The following is a 23,593-nucleotide window of genomic DNA, read 5'->3' on the forward strand; positions in this document are numbered from 1 at the left end:
TGGGAGCCCCTCCAGTTATCATCTTGCCTTTGCTACCAAACTCCCCCGGCAGGCTGATGGAAGAAAAATAGACAAATCTAAAGACAGACAATTGTCCTGGAACAGTACATTCTGAATCTGTAATTTAGAAAGATACATCTTCATTAAAAATATTTTCATTAGTATAAAGAAGCTCAGCTCCTCACATCTCAAACCACTTTTAATTAAAACATGGTCTTTACTTTGTTTCTGTGTAACTAAAAGGTCAATTAATGTTTTTTTAAAATTTGTATTCAACTAGCCAACATATAAGAGTATATCATTGGTTTCTGGTGTAGTGCTCAATGAATCATTGGTTGCATATAACACCCAGTACTCATCACATCACGTGTCCTCCTTAATGCCCACCACTCCGTTACTTCATCTCCCCACCCACCTCCCCTTCCGCAACTGTCTGTTTGTTTCCTAGAGTCAGGAGTCTGTCATGGTTTGTCCTTTTTTCTAAAAACAACAACAAAAAACCCCTTTTGTCCTCAAAGTTTAACTTAAACTTCTGATATCAGGAAGCTCTTGGCAGGTTTAATCATCAACATTAAATAACAACAACAACAATAATAATAATGATATAAGACCTTGTTTCAATTTCAGCTACTCTATTATGTACAATTAGACTGCATTGGGTTATTATGATGGTGTGCAGGAATTTCCTGGAGCTAAGGGGTCCAAGTTGTGGTTTTAAAACTATTCTATTTATCCTGGTTTTTCTGTCCTGTCTTATCAGAAGTGATACCTTCTCATTGCTTTTGGTGGACTTGAATCTAAGACCTTTTTTTTGTGTGCCACTTCTTTATACTGTTAGGGTAGCTACTACCATGGCCAAAGCCCATGCATTTGTCCATAGAACCTATTATTTGGCACTTACAGACATGATCTTTACATGATTCCAAAACACCACATTCCTCTCTCACAGACAACATTGAAAGGTTCAGGTCAAGGCAGTGGCCAAATGGTTCTCTTTGTGGGTGAGTTTAGGATGTATGGTATGTAAGTGTGTACATCTGAACATATATGGAGCCATCAGTAATATATAGCAGAGTCTACAAACATTTTAAACAGTAAACATTTTAGGCATGGCAGGCTAGGGGACTGTTTTGAATTCTGGCACAATTGCTTCACTTGTTGTCATCATAGCACAAAAGCAGCCATAGACTGTAAGTACATGAATGGACACAGTTGTGTTCCAATAAAACCTCATTTATAAAAACATGCAGATGCCCCAGAGCCTATAGGTTGGTGACCCCAAAATATAGTAGAGTCTGGACAAGAAATCATAATGCCAGGGGATCCCAGCTTTGCCCCTTACCAGCCTAGTGAACAGCTTAATTCTCTCATGTCACTTGAAATCATCATTTTTGTAAGATCTAAAATACTATACCAGCATCTAAGATGGTATTCACTCAATCATTCATTTATTCAACAAATATATATCAAATGCCCACTGTGTGTCCAGAACTGCCCTAGAACAACAAAGTGGTAGTAGGTAAGAATGAGCCACATAAATTTTGGGAAGGGTACCAATATCAGGCTGTTGGGTGATTGTCAGGTTGAGGTCATAGGGTAAGATGACAGCCTGGTGGGAGGGGGGGGGCGTTCCTCTGGAAGGAATTCATGTTCACACAGTCACTCATTTTGGGAAGTGGTTCATTCTGGGCAGGAAATGAGTTGGCACTTTGGGTTGGGGGTTTCATACTTCTTTCTCTCTTTGGGCCTGGGAAGAGTTGGGCCAGATCCTAAGTACAGAAAGGCTTAATTAAATCTCACTGGGAAATGAGATGTTTCTTAGCTATGTGGAGTTAGGCCTCTAGTGATTGGTATCATCAAGTTAATGATTTTTTACTTAATGGAGCCTGCGACCAATGGGAGAAGCAACCAGAATTTCTGGAGTAGCCAGTGTGAAGGCTCAGGATTGGAGAGTTGTTGGCCTCCAAAAAGCAATATCCCATCCAGTATACAGGATAGGGTGTATATGGTGCAGGACCAAACCAAAATAATTGGGAAGCGAGAATCACTTTATTTTATAGATACTGGCAGAAAGTGAACAATGTGTAAACATTGTTCCTACAATCAAACAATTTTGGTACAGGGTGGTAAGTGTTTAGATAGAAGAGAGATGTCAAGGCAGAAATCGGATGCTTAAATTAGCCTGGGAATGATTCTTGAGCCATAAGGTCTGAGTTGAGATTTCATGAATGGGGTCAGGTTAACCAAGCAGAGAAGGGAGGGCAAGGACGGGGCAGACAGAGGGATCAACATGTGCAAAGTCAAGTGTCTTTGGAGGGAACAATGCACATCATTAGGGATGTGAATCTGGAGTCAGACCATGGGCATTAAATCCTGGCCTCTCAGCTCCTTAGACATGCTAATGAATTTCTCTGAGCCTCTGTTTCCTCATCTAACACGGAAATGGCACTCTTGATCTCATAAAACAGTGCTGAGGATGAAATAGACAACAGTATTGAAGGCTTCAGTCTGATGCCTGGAACCTGGTAACAAAGCTCTCAGTCAGAGCTGGCAAATATGTAATATAAAGCTATTTAAGTGAACACACCAGAATTGATGAAGGAGCAATAATGAAAAGGTCACGTTCAGTCGAGGGCTGTGTATTTGAGTGTATGAAAGTAATTTTGGCCATAGGAATTAAGCTTCCTTAAGCATTTTCTGGCTTTCTCCTCATTGCGATGTGTCAATCCCATTACGGGTCGTGGCCTTTCTTCCCTTGACTGCTTCTGCGCCTGATGCTGACTGCACCCGGCCAGCTGTTAAAATGAAACTAGTTGCGAGAGCGGAAGGCAGACTCAGAAAGGTCACGGCAGTTATGTTCTTCGTGTGCCCAGCAGTGGGAATGGAATGATGAAATACCTCAGCTGGTTTTCCCTTGGAGCTTTTTGTTGACAAAGGGGGATCAGACTCTAATTTAGCATGATCTTAACTAGTCTAACGGACACCCTCAGCTGTTAATTCCTTACCTCACTTGCGAGTGAGTCTACATATTCCTGAAGGCTGACTCTGTGCCAGCCTCCAATCTGGTTGCTGGGGCTCTGAGTGGATTCTTGCTTCTATGCACACCACTTTAAGTGGAAAAAGAGACATGCCAAGGCCAACATTTCACTGTGTGAATAAGGTGGCCATGAGGGAGACGTAGGGACAGGACCCCCAGTACTCCATTGCCAACTATTGAGTAAGCTTATTCAGGCTAGTTTTCCCTGAAGTATGAAAGCATTCATTAGGCATTTGCCTCATGAACATCTTTGTTCGTCCAATGGCCGGTTTCTCCAGATGCAGATGACGCAAGCTTCGGTGAGTTTGAGGAAATATCATTCCTCTTGTCTTTGCCCTTGAGTTTCTTTCTGCTCCTCTCCCTCAGTGAAACTCCTTTGCAGATATTAAATGTAATATAAGACCTCACATTTGTATGCTTTTCAAGCTTACCGTATGTTCTTCCCACAGCTTTGGAAAGGATTATGCTCCTTATTTTACAGTTGAGGAAATTTAGAGCGTCCGTGACTCATCAAGAGCCTCCTGTTAATCACTGCCTGAGCTACGATTCAAACCCAGGTTTCCACACCAGCCATTTCCATCCGCCACCTCCAGACGTGGTTCTCTCTTTCCTTGGCCATAGGGAAAGTACATCCCTTGCTCTAGACTACATCCCAAGCTTTCAACATATTGGTTACAGTCTTGTCCCAGCTCTTGCCCAAGATACCCAAGGGAAAGAGCTGGACCAAAAGCAATTTTTGAAAATTCAGTGATAATTACAAAAGAAGACCATCATGGTGACCTAATGACACTTATGATAGTGTCTAGACCCTCATATCTACAGAAAGAGTAGAAGAGGAGGGAGAATCCATTTCCCCAAGTCACCTGGGAGGAAACAGGGAAGCCTAATGGATTCAGAGAAATCATCGGATGATTTTCAGGGAAAATCATCTGAACCAGCAGCCCTCAAACTGTTAGGTGTCCATGAATCTCAGTCTTGGAGATTTTATCAAAATGCCGATTTTGTTTCAGTAGGTCTAGGTAGATGTGAGATTCTGCGTTTTCAGCAGGCTTTCCGGTGATGACAGGGCTGCTGGGTTCAGGACACAGTATGGATAATGAGGATTTAAACCACTGGCTCTTGAAGCTGGAGAGCTTATAAATAATCCTGATGCCTGGGCTCGAACCTCAGAGATCCTAATTTAATTGGTCTGGGCTATTTGCTGGGGACCAGGAATTAAAAAGTCTTTCAGTTGATTCTAAGGTACACCAAAATTGGATTTAAACTCTAGGGAGAGTATACCCACCTACAAAATGATTAGAACTACACAGAAATGTCTTATAGGGACAAGAGGGAGAGAGATTATATGGCAAATACACTACACCTAGCTCACAGAGACAGTTCAATAAACCAAATGAAGGTTTGGTTTTTTCCCCCTTTCAAATTCTCAGATGGCACAGATGGGTTCTGGCATCTGGAAACATCCCCTTTCTTTAATAGCTGTCTTACTTTCCTGAGTGCTGAAAAACATTTCTAAGAAAAAAAGGTGGCTTTCAATTCACATTTCCACACTTTTTAAAGAATTCATAGTCCTTTTTTTTTTTTTTTCTCTTTTGAGTAGCTTATTTGGTATCTTTCCTCTAGAGAATGTGGCCTGTGTTTAAAGAGATTTTCTTTGATTTTTCATTTAAGAAATAGTTATTGAACAGCTGTAATGTCCCAGGAGCTGTGCGGTGCTGTGAGGACCCAATGCCCAGTAAGACTGATAGGATTCCTGCTTTCCATGCCTTTGGAGGCTGGAAAGAAAGTACAGACAGGGCTAGAGGGAAGGGCATCATGTACTAAAGAATGGGACAAGTGGGGAAGAAGACTGCAGGGTATTAGGTGAGGCCAGAAGAGTCCAGAAGACTTCTTCAAGGAGATTGGAACAGTGACAGGAGTCAACCAGGCAAGGAGAGCGAAATGAGCATTCCAGGCACAAAGAGGAACACCTGCTGAGCACAGAAGGTTTCAGGAACTGGGAGAAATTCAATGTTGTTTGACTATCAGGCATAAGGTGGGAGGGGGCATGAAGCCAGAAAAGAAGGAAAGATCTTGATGGGGAAGGAGAGAGCTTAGATTTCAGGAAGGCTGGGTCCACAGTGGTTGGAGAATGGAATGTCGGAGCGGGGATGTTTACACAGCGGGGCCTGAATTCCAGCTCTATTACCCACGGGCTGTGGGATGCCGGCCGTGCTACTCAACGTCTCAGAGACTCAGTGTCACTGTCGGCAATGTGGGGAGTGGAATACCTATCTCCCAAGCTGTTTAAGATCAAATGAGTGAGTGAGTATGTGAGAGGTGCAGAACATGTAAGAGCTTCCAAAGTGGCCATGATTGTTCTCAGTACCCAGAATGATGGTGCCATCTAAGGGTGGGATTTGTGAGGGGTAAAAGAGGATCCAGGTTTTGAGTTAGGTGGTAACAAGGGTAACAGGAAACAGGAGTAACATGGTGACAGGTGACATGGTGCTCCCGGGCCCAAGAGAACTAAGTGAACTGGACAGATGTTGATTGGATGGGAAATAGGAAAGAAAGGTTATGAGATACTCAGATCATCCTGGAGATTTAAAACATAGGAATAATGACAAGTTTGGGATGAGTCTGGGGAAGTCAGTTTCACATGCTGAGATTGTATCCATCAGGGATACATTTGCAGAGAAAAGATGTCCCTCCAGCTTGTTAGCAGGAAGGCACTTATCCCAGCGTATTAGGTGGCTTACAGACTTGCCAAGAGGGCTGAATAAAGAGAATCCAGGCTGAGCTTTCGGGAACCACCTCTAATGCTACCCCTCACAATGGGGCTGCTACGGTAGTTGTTGTCTCTTCAACAGTCTTTCAATCAGGAAGCTGCCCCTTTAGAGCCACAACACGGCTGTTTCAAACAGGAAACCACCATAATCAGGAAGCCACTACTGCTGTCAGACCTAGAACCACTGCATAACTCCAACAGATCATGTCAGCAGAATGAATGCTCCTGTTCCTCCAGCAGATTCCCCCCACCTCCCAACCTAGTATCTGAATACTGGGGCCTCTGCAGATGCACCTGCAGAAAAACCAAACACCCCCCACAGCTGGCCAGCAGATTGGACAATGGGCTAAAATCTTGTTCATCTTGGACAACACACTTCTAGAGAGTTAGGAAAGTATATTTTAAGCCTTCCAACTTCTGGAGCAGGGAAAGTCATGCTAGAATCATACTTTGCCGACTGTGGGTTGTGACTCAGGACAACATCGTAAAAATCAATTCAGATGGTCACGACAAGTTTTTTTTTTTTTTTAGTCACAAGTGGTAAGTATTACTTAATGTAACCTTTGTCTTAGGGTTTTTTTTTTTTTCTTTCTTTTGGGTGTGTGTGTGTGTGTACATATCTTTGTTTGCAAATAAAGCATTTCTTCCTCTGAGCCATGGTAAAAAACAAAACAAAACAAAAAAACAACCAAAAAACTTTTAAGTCCCTACAGTAGATGTGGAGTGCCAATCTTCTGTTTTAAGATCTCAGAAAGAACTCATGGGTAGAACCCAGCGGCTACTGAATATATGGGGTTGAACTTTAGGAGCAATCAAAGCTAGAGATCTAGGTTACGCAGTCATGGGCAAGAAGGCATCATTGAAGCCAAGGGGAAGTTGAGTAAGCCATTCAGGGAGACTGGATGGAGTGTGAAGAGAAACGTGCGGGACAGACACCAAGAAATAAAGACATTTGGTTTTGAGGGAGAATTTTCTATCTGGGGTTGTGCTCAACTTCCTGCACTCTGCTATTTTTCATTTGCTTTCCAGGAAGAGAACTGGATCGAGGGAAGCCCCAGAATGCTCTGGAAAAACCAGCACCTGGCATGGGGGCCTGGCACCACACTGGCCCTCAGGACTGGTGTGTGGAATGCATGTACAGAGCACAGAAGTTCTAGGAAAGAAGGAAAGAGTTTTTTGGATTCCCAAGCTCCAGCTTATGCGCTGTGACCACAAAGGGGTCTAGTCTCACTAAAAGAGGATGTAGCTCTAGGATAATAGTTATAATTTTCAGGGAGTATTTCTGCTCTACAGAAAAATGGCAACAAGGAGTGGGAGCTGTACAGGAAGACATGCTCATTGTGGCAAAATCGGGAGGCAAACTAAGTGTTCATCCATAAGAGCTTGGCCAATCCAATATATTCAAACCATGAAATAGGATATTGCAGTTAAACAAGTGAGCTAGATCCACAGATGTCAGTCTGTAAAAATATCAAAGAATTTATATTACCTGAAAAATTTCAAACCACAAAATATGATATGAAGTATGATATCATTTATTGAAAAAAATTTCATTTATTGAAATTGTTAAAGCCATACACAATTGTACTATATATTCTTATGGGAAAACAAGTCTAAAATGATCCAAGTAAAGGGGCTGGGCAAACTTCTAGGTGGCTATCTCTGGGGAGGGTGGAGGGAAATGGATGGAGGAGTGAGGCTTTACTCTATCTGCTGTGTTTTATTTTTAGAAGGAAGCAGAAGCAAACATGGCAAAATATTAATAGTTATTAAATAAGAAGTGAGGCATGGGAGAAATACTACTTTCTGTTGTTTACATAATTAAAAATAAATACAACTGTACATACATTTTGCAATGCCCAGAGCAAGAATAAAGTTTCCTCCCCAACTGCAGTTTAAGCAGATGACCTGAAAACAATTACTAGGTGAAAGCGGGGACACCCTCTCACACACATGCACACACGTACATGCATGTGTATACACACATAGTACACACATGTGTATACAACACACATGTATGTATACACATATACTGATATAAACATACACAGATAGCTATACATACATATACACACATATACGTATAAATTCAGATTAAAACAATAAACTTTTATTTTTAAATTATTTCTTCAGTTTCTCAGAGATTGAACTTTTCCATATGGGGTCCTGGCCTTTTTCTGTGATTTGCCCGTGTACTGAATCCAAAGACTATTTGAGTCTCACATTTGAATGATAATCTTGGAGGATCTGAGTGGGGGAAAAGAAGAACAGAGAAAGTCCCCGAATGCTGGGGACCACCCCAGGGCAGGGGTAAAGAAGTGACCTGAGGACTTACAGGAAGGCTACAGAATGAGACCAGTAAAGCCTGGTCGGAAATCATGGAGAAGGGAGCCAAGAGGTTGGGCTCCACTGCTAGCTCAAATCCCAGCTCTGCTCTAACCACACGTGAGAACTTGACAAGTCTCTGCCCGCTGTCGGGCATGCATTCAACCACTGGCTTAGCTCATCAATCAGCATCTTTCCAGAGACGACACTGACTTCTCAATCCTCTTAATGCAAGCATCTTTCCAGAGACGACACTGACTGACTTCTCAATCCTCTTAATGCAAGTTCTAGAAGGCTCTCCTGTTTGGTAGATTCTGCACAACTTCCTTTAGCACTTCCTCCCTTTCAGGCCTGTTCCTGTCAATCCTCCTGGGTGTGCAGGGACCTCTTCTGAGCCAACCTTTGGGTAGCTGGGGAATTCTGAGAGGAAATAGGGTAGGTTAAGGAGGCATTGGTAGGTAATAGACAGATGGGGTGAACAAAAAGTTACTAAATGTGGAGAAGGAAAGTCTTAGGAATTCCCCAAGGGCAGGAACACATTTTGTCTACACTGACTTGTTTCTTATCAGTTTACACATTGCCCTTTTCTACACTTTCTGCAAGTATACTGTGTGTGTGTGTGTGTGTGAGAGAGAGAGAGAGAGAGAGAGAGAGAGAGACTGCAAGTGAGCTCTGGGTTTTTCCCTAGGGGACATATGTGTCGGGTAGCCTGAGTTCCCAGGTAGAGAATTATTTATTTTACTTGCACAGATGCTACCACATTCCCAGGGTCCTGGTTAACCCTCAGGGAGCAACAGAATCTGGTTTTGGGGCACCTGGGTGGCTTAGTCCATTAAGCATCTGCCTTTGGCTCAGGTCATGATCCCAGGGTCCTGGGATTGAGCCCCGCATCAGGCTCCTTGCTTGGCAAACCTGCTTTTCCCTCTCCCTCCGCATGTTGCTCCCACTGCTGTGCTCTCTCTCTCTGTGTCAAATAAATAAAATCTTTAAAAAAAGAAGAATCTGGTTTTAAGCTTTCCATCTTATCCATGCCTTATTATTCTCAGTTGAGTTACTAATGATTATTCCCCTTTATTTTTTTGTCTTGCTAGAGGACTCCTTAATGCTGTGCCCCCTGTGTCTTCAGCTGTTGGCTTGCAGGTCACTGCTTGACAGAGACTGAGAGCAGGAACCACTCAAGTATAAAAGTCAGGTGCCTCTGCTCAGAGAGATGAAATCTTTCTCAAGTTTGAATATGAGACAGTAGAAAATTTGCTTAGTGCACACAACCTTAGATTGCAGATACCTTCTCAAGAACGCGGGAATTGGCTTAAGCAAGGTTCATTTGTCCTTCAGAGTTCGGGTATAATTCAAATGCCAGGTGCTCTCTTACTTGCTGGTTTTGGGTCCTCAAAACCTGTCTCTGTGTTTATTACATACTTGGCTTGCTGAATTCAACACCTCTTCCAATGCCCGCTCCTCCCAAAGAATCTACTCATAAAAAGCATTAGGAGAAATGCAGACTTTACTGAATGTTTCATAGAGGAGACCAAGGAGGAGTTTGACATAGCACATTGCTCAGCAAATGACTTCAATTTTTCTTCAGCTCTTTTGTTTTTTTGAGTCCTTCTCATCCATACCAACACTGCTGGCTTTTTTTTTTTTCTTTTCTTCTTTAACACTTTTTCTAGTTTTTCTCTGACAGACTTTCCTGATTTCCTACATTTTTCTTTTCCCTGCCACCTTTCTTGAGAAAAATGCAAATTTTGCTCCATTCTTTTGGATGGCAGTAAAGGGTCCCTTTTGCTTCTGAAGCAGAAACTCTGGGGTATTATACTTCAAGCTCAATGGTCCTTTTCAACAGATAAGGTGCTCCTTCCAGAAAAGATGGATGCGTGTAAAGGTAGGTTGGTGTAGCTAGAGAAATCTCACAATTACCCCAATCAGGAGAGGAGGTTGCCATTGTTTAGAAGTCCTCATCATGTTCAGGGGCATCATCGTTTATCAACAATATTCGGGGCCCTTAATGGCCCTCCACAGAAATGGCTTCCTGAGAAGCGGAGCAGAGAGAGATCATGTGAGAAAGGACAGCAGCTGGTCCTGACCAAATGGCCACATCACCATGACCAGTGGACGCAGATGGAGTGTTTGTTGAATGCACAGCCCTTCCCTATAGGAAATGAGAGTTGTATGTTGTTGATGTGTTGTCAGTCTTAACTTGGACGGAGTCAAGCCTGGTCAGAAGGCTTTCCAAATTCCAGGAGGCCTCTTAGATTTGTATGGTCAGTTGGGCAGTCTTTTCTTTTATACATTTTAGATCCCACAGTTCACATCATTTGGGAAGGTACCCTGAACCTCCTCCCCAAATTCTGACTCCTTTGAGGTGACATGCGGCCAGATCCTACTAGTACCATCAGATTTATACTGGTGTGAGGTGAGGGCCTTCCCTTTGGCTGGGGGCTTCTACCTGTAATCTGAATTTACAGTTCTGGGACAAGACATCCTGGTCTTCTGAGATGGAAGAGATTTTGGAGAGATTCAAATCCAGCCCATTCATTTTTCAGACATGGATCCAGAGTTCCAGGGAAGGGACAGGAATAGCTCCAGGTCATACAGTGAGCCAGTTAGTGGTTGGGCCAGGGCATAAATCCAACCCTTCTGATGTCCATGTGGGGCTTTTCCCACATACTGCCTTGCTTCCCTGCTTTCTGTTTGAAAAACACTTCACTCAAAACTGTTTGCTTGTTTTTTTTTTAAACCCTGGAGCTGTATTTTTCCAAGAGACAGAAGGAGAAGCATATTATTTAATACCCTTTGTGATTTCAGTCTTGGTCTAGAGTTTTCTTTTTGCCCAAGTGTTTGGATTGATGAAGTACTGTATGGTAGAGAGTGGCTTTCTTCCTGAAGGCCAGAAGAAATGGTTCAGTCTGAACTACTATATAAGAAGATCGACAACACATTCTCAAGGGGAAAGGTGTTTGTATCCACATACTGGAATTTATCCACCTTGACTGATATGGTGGTGTTGACCTGGAGGTACTCCAGCAAGAATTGAGAGAGATTTTGGTATATGTTTTTGGTTTGTGCTCCAGACTCACACACTGTCACCAGCGTCTGCTTTTTGACGTCTTGGTTGATGAGAAGCTCCAACTTCAGGTCAACAGAATGTTCTGGGCATTTCACGAGAAATTGTAGTTGGCAAATGATGACATACCAGCCTGGGAACTGGATTACCAGATTCCCATCCTGATATATGACTCCACGAACAACGCCATCTTTGTTCCAAGACAACTTGGATTTGTTTATATGCTTTGACACTGGAGAGAGAAGGACAAAAAGAATTACTGGGCAGATCAGAAAATGTGAAGTTTTTATTCAAGGTTTCCCATCCAAGACCCGTGTTTTCTAAAACATTGCCTGCTGTTCTAACCATCTGGAATCTCTTCCATGTTACTTATTTTAGGTGCTGCTTAATATTCAAGGCACAGGTGCAAAACTACCCCTGTTTCTCTTCTCTAATGCTTTAAGCTGGAGGATCAAAACACATATGGAAATGGAATACTACCTCTTATAGAATTATTTTCCACTTATATATTATATTATTATATTATTATTCTGTTATTACTATAATTATTAAACTTCCCCTTTTCAGACCCTGTGCTCCTGGACTATATTCCCCACAAGTTCTGGACTATCATGTTCAATCAATCAATCAATCAATGTTTCATCACTAAGGGGCTACTAGTTTATAGGCATTGCATCAAGTATCTGAGATAGGATAATCGGTTTTGTTCAATTAGTAACGAATTTAGGCATCAAGATATCCAGGAGAATCTCAGTCTTTATGATTTTCACAGCAAGATGCATCCTTTAGCAATTCATTGTCTCATTTTTTTTTTAAGATTTTATTTATTTATTTGAGAGCGAGACAGTGAGAGAGAGCATGAGCGAGGAGAAGGTCAGAGGGAGAAGCAGACTCCCCATGGAGCTGGGAGCCCGATGTGGGACTCGATCCCGGGACTCCGGGATCATGACCTGAGCTGAAGGCAGTCGTCCAACCAACTGAGCCACCCAGGCGTCCCAATTGTCTCATTTTTTTTAATGTCTTCCTTTGGGCAACCAAACATAATTGTGTAGACCCCACCAGTGTTCAGTAAGGGGATCTTCCCAGCTGGGGTTTTTAGAAAGCAGAGGATGGGCAGACCGTGTGGGCCGCTATCTTTGCGTGGAAAGCCAAGTCTCTGTGAGTCCAACAAGTGAAAATCAGCACTGATTAGTCAGGGTGCCTTTCAGAACTGGAAAGCTGGCCTTCGTTTTAATTGCCTCCATGCCTTCCCTTTAAACCTCGTTGCAATTCAACTGAAGAGTGAGAACTAATCTAGCTGCAAAATTGAATTTTTAAAATGGGCAGAATGGCTATTCAGAGAATCTTGGCCATCCTCTCCAAATCTCAGCTTTCCCAGCCTAAGTGCCTCAAATTATTTCCTTTAGAAGGGGCCTCTTAGCTGAAGCATACAGCCATATGCAAATGGACTATGTGCTGACATGTTCATTAAGTTGTCAATCAGGGGACAAGGCAAGTTCATGGTTCCCTTGTGAAGAACCTGACAGAGGCAGAGACAAAGAACTTGCTTCTCCTCCATGAGGAAAAGTACTGTGCACTTGGCTCCAGACTTATACGTGGCTGAATAGAGAGGGGGCCCGAGGGTCCGACACAAATGCCTTTGGAGGCCAGGTTGACAACACAGAAAAGTGAAGGAAGTTTTAGAAGGCCACAGGAAGTGGCCCTCAGATGGCTAGAGTTCCTGGATTCATTACTGACCTTGGAGGTAGGCCCATGACTTCCTGAATGGAGACTTTTCCAGTACACATGAGATGTCCTCTGAGCAATTTCCTAAAAGTAAGGAGATCACACATTAAATGTCTTTCTCTGCTCTGGGTACTGGGGACACCAGTTCTTTTTCCATGACACTTGGATGGAGACAATTAGTATTCTGTTTCCATTTGGGAACCTGTTTGTTTCTCATTTTGCCATCACATACTTTAGGGTTCTTTGGAATTGGCTGCTTCCACAAGGACTGGAAGTTGGGGGAAGGAAAGCAAAGATGACTTGAGCTCCCCTAGGTATCAGGTGCCATTCCTGTCCCTACTTACTTCACTTCACTCTTGCAGCAACTCTACGAGAGTGGTATTATTAAGTCCCTTTTACAGATGGGAAAATTTCTGGGCACCAGACAGATTAAGTATACTGTCCCACCTTACTCAGCCAGGCAGTGGTGGTCAGAACGAAATTTCCGGTAGTGATTACTGCAATCCTGCCTTCGAGAGTACACCAGATACTAATCTGTGCACTTTTACATGTTTCTGCTGATCGAATTTTCCAACTAACTCTGCAAAGTGGATGTCCTGATGCCTAGATGGAGTCAATGACACAAAGTCAAGCAAGTTGGTGGTACCGTTGAGATTCACCCCCATGTCTATCTGATTCCAGAAGCCAGTTTTCTTCCTCCAAGCCATCTGCTGGACAGTGGAGAAAAACACATTCTTGTACTCAATTTTAAGAGGATATAGGATTTAAGAGATCTAAGTAGGAAGCCTGCTATCTGGAGCTTCCTTGGCAGGGGAAAAAGATGGTGTTTATGTCATCATGGTATTTAAGAAACAAAAATATTTTTAATATATGCACCAGTGATACTGGCTTAGGAGCTTCTTATGGAAATTATTTTATATGCAAAGAGCCAAGTTATACATTTCCTGCAGTGACTCATGAATTCAACTTACTCTGGGTGAATTCCTACTTTTCTTCGGACATTGGTTTCCTGTCTATGCAACTGGGAGGTCTAAGACCTGACATTGACATCTTTTTGATGATGTCATCAGAGTGACCATTCATTCCATCCATCAGAGATAAGGCAGCCATGGGCCTGTTGGGTTGAAGCAGCCACATCCTGATGTGTTTGCTCCCTGGATCTCTGAGTGGTATCTATTGGGCTCACAATATTCCACTTGCATCTCTGCCCCAGGCCTGAGAAAATCCCTCCCAGGCCTTCCTCACTTCCCCACAGGAGCCTTGGAGAGGTTGGAAGTTAAGCAAACAGTTCCCTCTGCTGTCTGAACTAGCTCACTGCTAGCAGCAACCCCTGGAGAAGCAGGCCTCGGTTTTGATCCTTGTCTGTCCTCCACCCATAGATGCTCTGGCCCAAAGTGTCTTCTTGGTGATGAGGGCTGGTAGACCAGTTGCCATTTTTTGATCCCATCTCTTTACCTGGCATTCTTGTCCTGCCTACTTCAGCCACAGCCCACGCTCTTGAGGGACTACATTCAGGGATACAACATGGGGCGGGGGGGTGGGGCTCATTTTCTAATGCACTGTGAGAGCTGTTAAGAGAGGTCATCCCTGGCCAGCCTCCCCTTTTTAGGGATGTGGAACATAGAGTCAGAAAACATTGCAGCAAAGGCAAATGTGGCCTTATCTCTTTTCTGCTGGGAGTCTCTTAGGGACTTCGCTATCCCTGCTGGATCTGGGCCAGATCCTCCATAGAAGTTCACCGTCCCTAGTGTTCTGTCCCTCCTGCATTCTCTAGTCTCACTCCACCTTCCCTCCTTCCTTTGTACTCCTGATCCCTACAGCAGGAGCAATAATGCAGACAACAAAAAATAGCTAACACAGACTGAGTGATGGCCATTTTCTGGGTTCTCTGCTAAGTATGCTACATTTGATCTTTCACTTAATTCTTATAGCCACCCCATGAGAAGGGTACTACAGTGATTTCTTTCTTTCTTTCTTTTTTAATGGATGCACATAGATTTTTAAAAAATTATTATCAAGATATAATGTATTATTTGTTTCAGGGGTACTGGTCTGTGATTCATCAGTCTTACACAATTCACAGCACTCACCATAGCACATACCCTCCCCAATGTCCATCACCCAGCCACCCCATCCCTCCCACACCCCCAATTCCAGTGACTTCTGTCTTGTACATAAGGAAACCGAGGCTTTCAAAGGTTAATGACTTGTTCACATTTGCACAGCTCGTCAGTGGGAGAGTGAGGTTCAAACCCAGGTTGTCTGACTTGAATGGCCCGGGTCGATTGCTGACGACTATACTGGTGTTTGGGGACACCATAGCCCCCAAACATGCATATTGATTTGCCTCTCCACCTGGAAGCCCCCATTTACTGGGAAAGTTATTCCTTATTTAAAGCATGGCCTCGAAATCCTCTCTGACCTTCCCTCTGTTTGCCTATTTGCTTCCTCCATTAGACTATGAACCCTCAGAGCAGAGACAACTATTTCTATATCCCCACTGCTCAGCCCAGAAGATGCTCTGTAAATGTTTATTGAATTGAATCATCTCTTCTCTCCCTCTTACTTCCCTCTGTGGACATCAGCCGCGTTCTGGCATGAGTGAGGCTAAATGGGGATGCTTAGTTTGCCTTTCCCCTTGGGCTGGAATAACACCTTGCTTCATTCCCCTGTAGTTCTTCAGATTAGCATAGATTAAATGGGAGGAGAGGACTCATGCCCTAGGCTGAGGCCAACACGTGATGCCAAGACCAGGTTGTGCTCATTGGCTGGAGGCCCCCCTCACATCATGTCACTTGTGGTGGCATCTGTCAGGTGACTTCCGTAGACAGCAGGTGGCCGGAGAAGGACAAGCCTGGGCTTGCCTCTCACACATGCGGGTTCTGTTTTTCCTTTCCCCTTTGGTCTTTGTATGTTTGGTTGGTTGACCTCAGCTGTAATTCTGAGAAACCCAAGGATGGAAAAAAAAAAAAAAAAAAAGAACAAGCCTCATTCTGAAGCATTCGCATTTCCTGAAGTCAAATGGCAACGTGTATTTTAGTTTTTCTTTAAGAATCTTTTCAAGCAAAAAGTGGTTTCAAGCAACAGGATAAAAACAGGTAACCCTCTCCACGAATGGTGTTGCTGAAGCTGCCTGAGGGCAGGGGGCTGGGAAAGGGGACACTGGAGAAGCTGTTGGTGGAAGGGGGCGGCTGCATGTGGAGAGGAGCCCAGAGGAGGGCATGGCTGTTCACGATTCACATCTGACGACTGTCAGCAGGAAGGAGGTGCAGCCTGCTCCGTGGGGCCCAGACACCAAGGCTTTATGTGGAGGTTTGAAGAGATGAAGCACTTGGTTCCTGACTAGCATTGCCCTCGTCCCCATTTCTTAGACGAGGCAATAGGAAGACCTTCTCTAAGACACACATCACACTGTAAATCACAGAGCTGGCTGCTCAACTCTTTGACCAGTTAGTGTTATTCAGAGCTGTGCTGGGCTGTTTTGAGGGTCATTTCACCAGCCATGTGTCACCCTCTAGGTCCGTGATACAACTTTCTCTTTTGGTTATGAAAACAGGAAGGAGTGATTTGTAAATAGGTGGTGGGACCTACGCAGGAAGCCTGTGATGTGCCTGGCATTTTTGAATGCTGGGAGCATGGGCAGCAAAACATCTCCTTTCCCAGCTGAGTGTGCTGTCTAGAGGGGTTTAGTTGGAAGAACTTACCACTCAGCGTGGGATAATGAGAAATGTTTGCAAGTCATGGCTGAGTTGGTGGCCTGGGAGTTAGAATCTAGGAATCTTCCCTCTCTGGGTCCTAGTGTCCTTAGCTAGATGAAGAGCAGTGTGGATTTGATGGCCTAGAAGGGCCCTTCTAGTTTATTCTAGCAGGCTGTGTAGCCTCAACTGTACATGGTCAGGCTTGCTGCAGCAGGGGGAATGTCAGTCCCAGTTTCAACAGTCTGTCCTTGTGGGCATGTTGCTCTAACCCATCTAGGAGACTCTCTTCACATATTTAAGTCTCCAGACACCCACAGTGGTAGAACAGAATGTTTTAGGTCTGGGGTCAATTTAAGTTATGAACAGGCTGGTTCTGTAAGTCTTTGCATGGCTGGTAGAAATGGAAGTTCCTGGAGATGTTACCCAGTCCAGGCTTGGTAAACATATAACCTATGTGCTCTTCAATGTTACCCCCATGGCTGGCTTGTCCTAGGTCACCCCATGAATTAGTGACAGAAGTAGGACCAGAGCCTGGACACGTTACCCCTTCTATGGAGCATTCCATCTTTCAAACAACTTAAGTGCTCTGTGAATTTCTCTGAGGACCAAGGCCTTTAGATGGGCAAAATTTATAAGCCCAGACTTGGCCTTCTCTAGGATCATGGAACTTTTCTGGGAATTGTTTGGAAGCCTGGAGAGAAGCATGTGTCAATAAAATCCTCTTGGCCACTTTTACAGAAGAGAGAGCTAGAGAGAGAGAGATGTTGCCTAGGATGCTTGAAAAGACCATGTTCTAAGGGCACCTGGATGGTTCAGTCAGTTAAGCAGCTGCCTTCGCCTCAGGTCATGATCTCAGAATCGTGAGATGGAGCCCTGCATCAGGTTCCCTGCTCAGTGGGGAGTCTGCTTCTCCCTCTGCAAAACCTCCCATTCCTGCGTTCATGCTCTTTCTCTCAAATAAAATCTTAAAAAGATAAGAAAAGACCATTTTCTAGGAAGCAGCATAATGGTAACCTGAAGACTGGACACTGCCTTGGGATCTTAAAATGTTAGACTTGAAAAGGCCATTTGACACAAACTTAACCAAGACCCTGTTCTATGAGTGGGGACATTAAGCCCAGAGGAACTGATGGTCTGGCCCAAGATGGTTTCAGAAGACTGAGAGTCTCCTGATGCTTAGTCCGGCCGGGGCTCTGTCCTCCAGTTAGTCCTTCCATGGAGGAGGAAGGGTTAAATGAAGGAAGAAGTGGGTTTGCAGCCACCATGCACACTGGGCTGAAAACTGATGAGACAGCTGGAGGTGCTGGGAAAAGATGGCTAATGAGCCTTCTGGACTCCCTCTCGCTGATGAATGCCAGCAGGTGATTTTAGGACCATGTGCTGAACCCTGCCAAATCATAAGTCATCAGCCTTGACTGGGCTTCCATCAAGATTCAGCAATGCCCAGAGTGGCAAAACAAACCAGGCCAACCATTCCGGCCAGACAGTATGTGGTCTGAGTGCCAGGCACCTTCCAAGCAAATATTCAGACAAGACAAGACACAGTGCATCTGGGCTCTGGTCAAGGTTTTTAGCTGTTACTTCCCCTTAAGGATCCTAAGTTAACTGCATCTATAAAGGTGGTTGATAATACTCAACCCAAATGAATGCTTGTTGCAAAGACACCATGAATGTAAAGTGTCCAGTGTAGCATGTGGCTTAGAGGAGACATTCAGGAAACGGTAGTCCCTTCCTCCTCTACTCCTCTTGTCCTTGTTAGACAATTAACTATGCCCCTCAGCAGAGTGAGCTGGCTGACGAAACACTCATTAAAGCAAAACTCATGGCATTATCTGATGGACTGAAGTTTCTCAACTAAGCACATAAATGTTTGAGGCCATCTGATGGCTTCCAGATGAGTGTGTAGAATGTTCCTTCCATCTGTTGAAAATATTTTAAGCCTTCCAAGAAGGAGAGGAATTACCCTAATGATGGCATCTACCAAGGTCTTGGCAGTCCCTTCCTCTGGCAGGATATCCAGGGGAGTCCCAACAGTGACATCTAGGGGGAAAGTCTCTCCAGTAGAATTTATCAGTAGAATTTGGAATCAAAGGGAATCCTTAACCTAAGGGTCATTTCAGCAGGCTTCAACTAGAACATTTCCTCGATGCCTCAAAGCCAACTAGTGATAGAAGGACTCCAAGATGGGTTATTTGTTCAACAAAGCACAATGAGGTGACTTGGGATTTACAAACAGCACTCGGGGAATAGTCATCCCCACATGCTCAGTGTTAAGCACGGAGAAAGTGACCAGTAGATACAAATGGCAGTCAAGCTGGAATTCATTTGAATTTCTTGTCAGTTTTTTAGAATTTTGGACTCTTTTCAGTTGTGAGCTGTTGTAGTTTGTAAGATCAACCTATCTGACCACGTGACTTAAGCTAAATGCAGGTGGCATTAATATTATTGGGGGGTAGTTATGAGGCATATAAAGTGTGTAATCCAAAAGGTAAAGTGAATCTGAAGTCACATGGTGAAATCTGCTAATGTCTTAAATAATCTTTTTAAAAAACACCTCCTAGCTATTCTAGATGCAAAGGTATGACAGTGCACTTGGGAAGTTAGGCTTAGGATTGAACAAGCTTGACTTCCCATTCCTCCTCTGCTACTTTACTAAGTTGTGTGGCTTTGCATAAGTCACTCAGCCTCTTTGAACCCTCCCCCAAAGGAAGGATAGTAACAATCTGCCTTGAAGAATTGCTGGAAGGTCAGATGAGATCATGCAGAGCTATGAGCCCTGTGCCCACCACCCAAAGGACTCCAGGTGATGGCTGGCTCCTGCCCCCTGGTGCAGGACTTGTGTTGCTGAGCTGGTAGAAGTTCAGGCCAACACAGGTGGCGACCAGAGAGCTTGGGTGAAATGCATCATCCTACCTTCCCTCTCTCCATCCTTTTCTCCCTCCATCCCCCCTTTCTCCTCCTACCTCTTTTTCTCTCCCCCTTCCTTCCCTGAAGTATTGGAAAGATGGGGATTTCTTCTAGATTTAGAGATTTGTAATCTGTATGTGCTAAGCTCGAATACAAATTTTAATATGTTTTCCAGTGATCCGAATGTTTTTTCCTCTCCTTTCCTCTCCTCTCCTCTCCTCTTGTCTCTGGACCCTTCTCCTGTCCTCCCCCACCTCTCCTCTCTCTTCCCCCTTGGCTTTCCTTGGCAGTAGGGGGTGGGGATGACAATACAGATTGCTCTAACACTCTGGATGGCCTCTGCAGGACTCAATTCCCCTTCATTCTGAGTGGCCCTTTTTCTAGTTTATTTCTTGCAGAGAGATTCCTGACTCCTGTTAGCTCTGCCTTAAGGAAAAGTCAGTATAAGAGTGCATTTTGCGTTTAAAGTAAATGGAGAAGCAAATAGCCTCTTTAAAGCCTGTGACTCTCTGAAAAGCAATGTGCCACCTGAGCAGAAGTACCCCCTCATGCTGTGAAAAGTTAAAAAAAAAAAAAAAGGCTCACCACAACGGGTGAATTGGGCAATCATTAACCAGATCATTCTATCTGGTAGACATGAGGCAGGTCTCTGCTGTTTGCAGTGGTTCTGGGGATGGGGGAGGCTGCTGCTTCTCTGCCTGCCTCTTCCGCCCTCAGTGTGGCATCCTGGTGGGGACGGGACAGCAGGGGTAGCTGGGGATCCTGAGCAGCGGTCCCCCGTGGATCAGTTTCATTGCCTTCAAAGGCAGTTTTTATTGTCTGTGAGCGGGTAGGTTCACCGGGCACAATGAAAAGCAAGCCTTACTTGATCTCTTTTAATGCCCACATTTTCTTTTTTAGCAGAGGGGGTGTGGAGGAGGGTAATCTGCCAAGCCATCTAAAAATTGTCCATTGTTAGAACTATGAAATACACCATTTGTTTAATTCCAGGAATGTCAGCCTCAAAACAAAATCCATGCCAAGCTCAGGTCATCTGGCTGGTTCTCCTCACTCTTGACATTTTAGACAACAGGATATTCCAGGCCCCTGAGAGGGAAAATGCATGGCTTCGAGTCCCAGGACCGGAATGTAGGTATTCCAAAGTTCGACCTTGTTCTCTGTCTTTGCTCCTGTCTCCTGCTGGGTACTGGATTCAGGAGAAAGTTTGCAGAGGAGGGAAGGGAATTGGTCTATTCACTGGTTCCCCTTCCTCAGGGCCTCCAGGAACCTGTGGAGAGGGGGCACCCCATGACACAGGAAAGGCTGACTTCTTCTAGCTGGAGGCTGTGGGGAGGGAAAGAATCTCCCAGCCTCATGATGCGTTAGCCGCAAAGGGAGGGTTTCAATTCTCGGCTTCCAAATTCCCTACGTGGACTGTTTATGACCCTTACTGCTGCAGGACTCCAAAACAAGAAAACAAACAGCTGTGGGAACAGGTGATGAGGAAGCCATAATGTTGGAAGGGTGCCCAGCCCCAGGGAACCAACTGGTACGGGTCTTGGAAGGAAGCACAGGGTGTTGTCCTAAGCACCTGTCAGTACAATCTTGGATAAGCTAAGAGGGAATGGGGCAAGACCTCCTAGTAGGCTGATTCCCTACTAGCTGTGTAATCTCAGGCAAGTCAGTCAAGGTGGCCAAAACCATTCTATGAAATAAATGTCGAGCTTGTGGGGTGGGGGGTGGGGAATGAAAATGGGGAAGAAAGAAGAGGTAGAAGGAGGGCGGGTTAATACACAGGACAGAGGGCTGAGTGCCCGTGGGGAAAGCTGTCCTTTGAGAAATTCCCGGTGACTGGAGGAGCAGAGGTCTTACAAGAACAGAAGGCTCTAGTACTCCAATTGCATCATCCCTGGGATGGAAGACACTGCCCTACCAACTCCGCTAAGTACCCTGAATCCTATGGCAAACTTGGCTTTAGCAAAGGTGGGGTGCTGTTGGAGCTCTGGGGGAAATCAAGGCAAAGGGCCTACATTCTGTGATTTGGGCAAATATGCCGCATAACATAAGCACCTGTGAGATTCAAAATGTGGCAGAAGTGGAAAATTAGAGTAAGAAGTGAGGAGAAGAAGGCCAGCCACCCAGGGCTCTCCCTGGAGGCCGACCTTGGTTGCTCACCCTGTGTGGGATGGGACAGAGTCATTTTATTTGGGGATAAAAGAAGAGAGTGGACTCTGTGTCCAAGGGGCATAGGCTCAGCCAGGTGGCAAATGAAGGTCATGTTTGCCGTCCCTTGTCACCCTCATGGTGTCTCGGGGCGGGGAGGAGGTCCTTATTAATTCCATTTTCTAGATGAGAGGAGAAGGATGTGGGGCAAGGGTCTCCTCCCTGTGGTCCTCCTGGCCCACAGTCCCTACTGAACACTCAGAATGGTCCACTGTGCCCTAAGCACTGTGGAATGAGTGTGACGTGGCAGTCTGCCAGTCACCAGGCTCCTGGCTGGTCTGCAGAGCTTGTGCTGGGACGAAGAAATCCTTCCATGACAAAACAGGCTGGTTTTTCTGTGGTTATCGTGCAGCCAAGTGTCGTCCTGTGTTAGGGTAACTTCGTGCGTGTACATGGGCCTGCCTCCTGGGCTCTGGGCCGCTGCCTGCCGAGGGTGTGTGATTTGCTTCTGCTAGTGGCCAAGGGCTCCCTAGACCATACCTGGCTTCTGCCCTTGTCCACTCCAGTCACAAACGACATGTGGCCCCTGGCGCCCCTTCCCAGGGCTTTCTGGGAGATGGCTCCCCTCTGCCAGGTGTCTCTCAATGGCTTTTGAAAAGGGGCAATTGCTGCTTGTGTCTGTTTAGAAGGGGCTTACTGGGGAAGGAGGCTGTGGACATAGATTCCCCCAAGACTATTGTTGGGCTTTTTTTCTTTTCTATTTACATACTGAGCAAAATAATCGGAGGGTCATAACCCGTCAAAGCTGGAAAGCCCCTTTCATTTAATTTTAGTACACTGTTACTACATTATAGGTGAGGCCCAGAGAGGCGGAAGACTGGCCCAGAGAAACAGCCAGCTGGCAGGAAAATCTGTTCCAGAGCCCTTGCTCCTTGGCAATGTTCTTTCCACCTCGCCCTAGAACTGTGTCTGCAGCTGGCCAGGTTAGGGGAAAAGTAGACGTATATTATAAACAGGAGACAGTCAGGGAACACAACAACAGCTGGCCATGAACACCTCATGGCTGAGGCATGTCGTTCAGGGGAGAGAGAGGACTGGATTCTGATCCCTGCTCTGCCATCAGCTTCTTGGGTGACCTCAGGCAAGTTACCCTGAGGGCTTGGACCTCAGCTTCTCATCTGCGGTAGGGAAATACGAACCCCCACGTTGCTTGCTTGCATGGTCAAGGCGAGGATCAACCCACACGAGGCACGGGAAGATCCTTGACAAAAGTTTCATAGCCCTGGTAGGGATGACGGTTAGCGTTTCTAAAATCTGGCTGCAGAAACGCTGAATTGCCAACTGAGGGTTGATTTTGGATTCGTGCGTGTTCTGATACAGCGATGGCCAAAATAAGAAGGGATTTGATGGGGGACCTAGCCCATGGCTCCCACAATTCTGGGTTTCATGGACCAGAGAAATTTACACCCAGAGGAAAACTCAGTGGCCAATGCAGAGTGGGCATCTTTTGATTTTGTCTCTTGTGCCCATTAAAACAAAACAAAATAACTCAGACAAAAAGCAAGTGAACTTAATTTGCATCTATTTCAGCCCCATGTTGTAAAAGAAAGGGCAGTTTTATGCTTTTGGGAAGGAAGGATGTACTTTCAGAGGAAAAGAGCACCCCTTACATTAAAATAGTTGTTGGCTATGGGAAGGAGGGGCTACCTTGTCCTTCTCTTCCCCTATTTCACTCTGGGCTGGTGAACACCAGCATAGGGCCAGACCGGCAGTGGGAGTCTCTGTGCTTGGCCACCTGTGAAGGACGGAGTCTGCAGGTACAGGAACGGGGATCCAGACTCTCTGGGGTCCTGTTGCCTCATCAAAACTACCCCGGTCATTGAATCGTGTTCCTGTTAAAGACTGCCCTTCTCTCTCTCTCTCTC

At 45.0% G+C, this 23,593-nt stretch overlaps 1 protein-coding gene across 2 annotated transcripts in view; it reads right to left on the reverse strand.

Annotated features, from left to right (window-relative positions):
* Nucleotides 1–23,593, reverse strand: part of TNFSF8 (TNF superfamily member 8) — a 49,934-nt gene that overhangs the window by 14,641 nt on the left and 11,700 nt on the right. The window contains exons 3-4 of one of the 2 annotated variants that reach the window (XM_032865708.1): nt 12,934–13,005; nt 10,177–11,428 (exon numbers count right to left, since the gene is read on the reverse strand). In XM_032865708.1, coding sequence (XP_032721599.1) covers nt 11,034–11,428; nt 12,934–13,005 — 467 coding nt within the window. In that variant the 3' untranslated portion in view covers nt 10,177–11,033. Of the gene's footprint in view, nt 1–10,176; nt 11,429–12,933; nt 13,006–23,593 lie in introns of those variants that run through there. The other variant, XM_032865710.1, reaches the window with a different exon arrangement.

This window comes from Lontra canadensis, unplaced genomic scaffold (assembly GCF_010015895.1).
Source record: "Lontra canadensis isolate GAN:19392208 unplaced genomic scaffold, GSC_riverotter_1.0 scaffold30, whole genome shotgun sequence".
NCBI classification, from domain to species: domain Eukaryota; kingdom Metazoa; phylum Chordata; class Mammalia; order Carnivora; family Mustelidae; genus Lontra; species Lontra canadensis.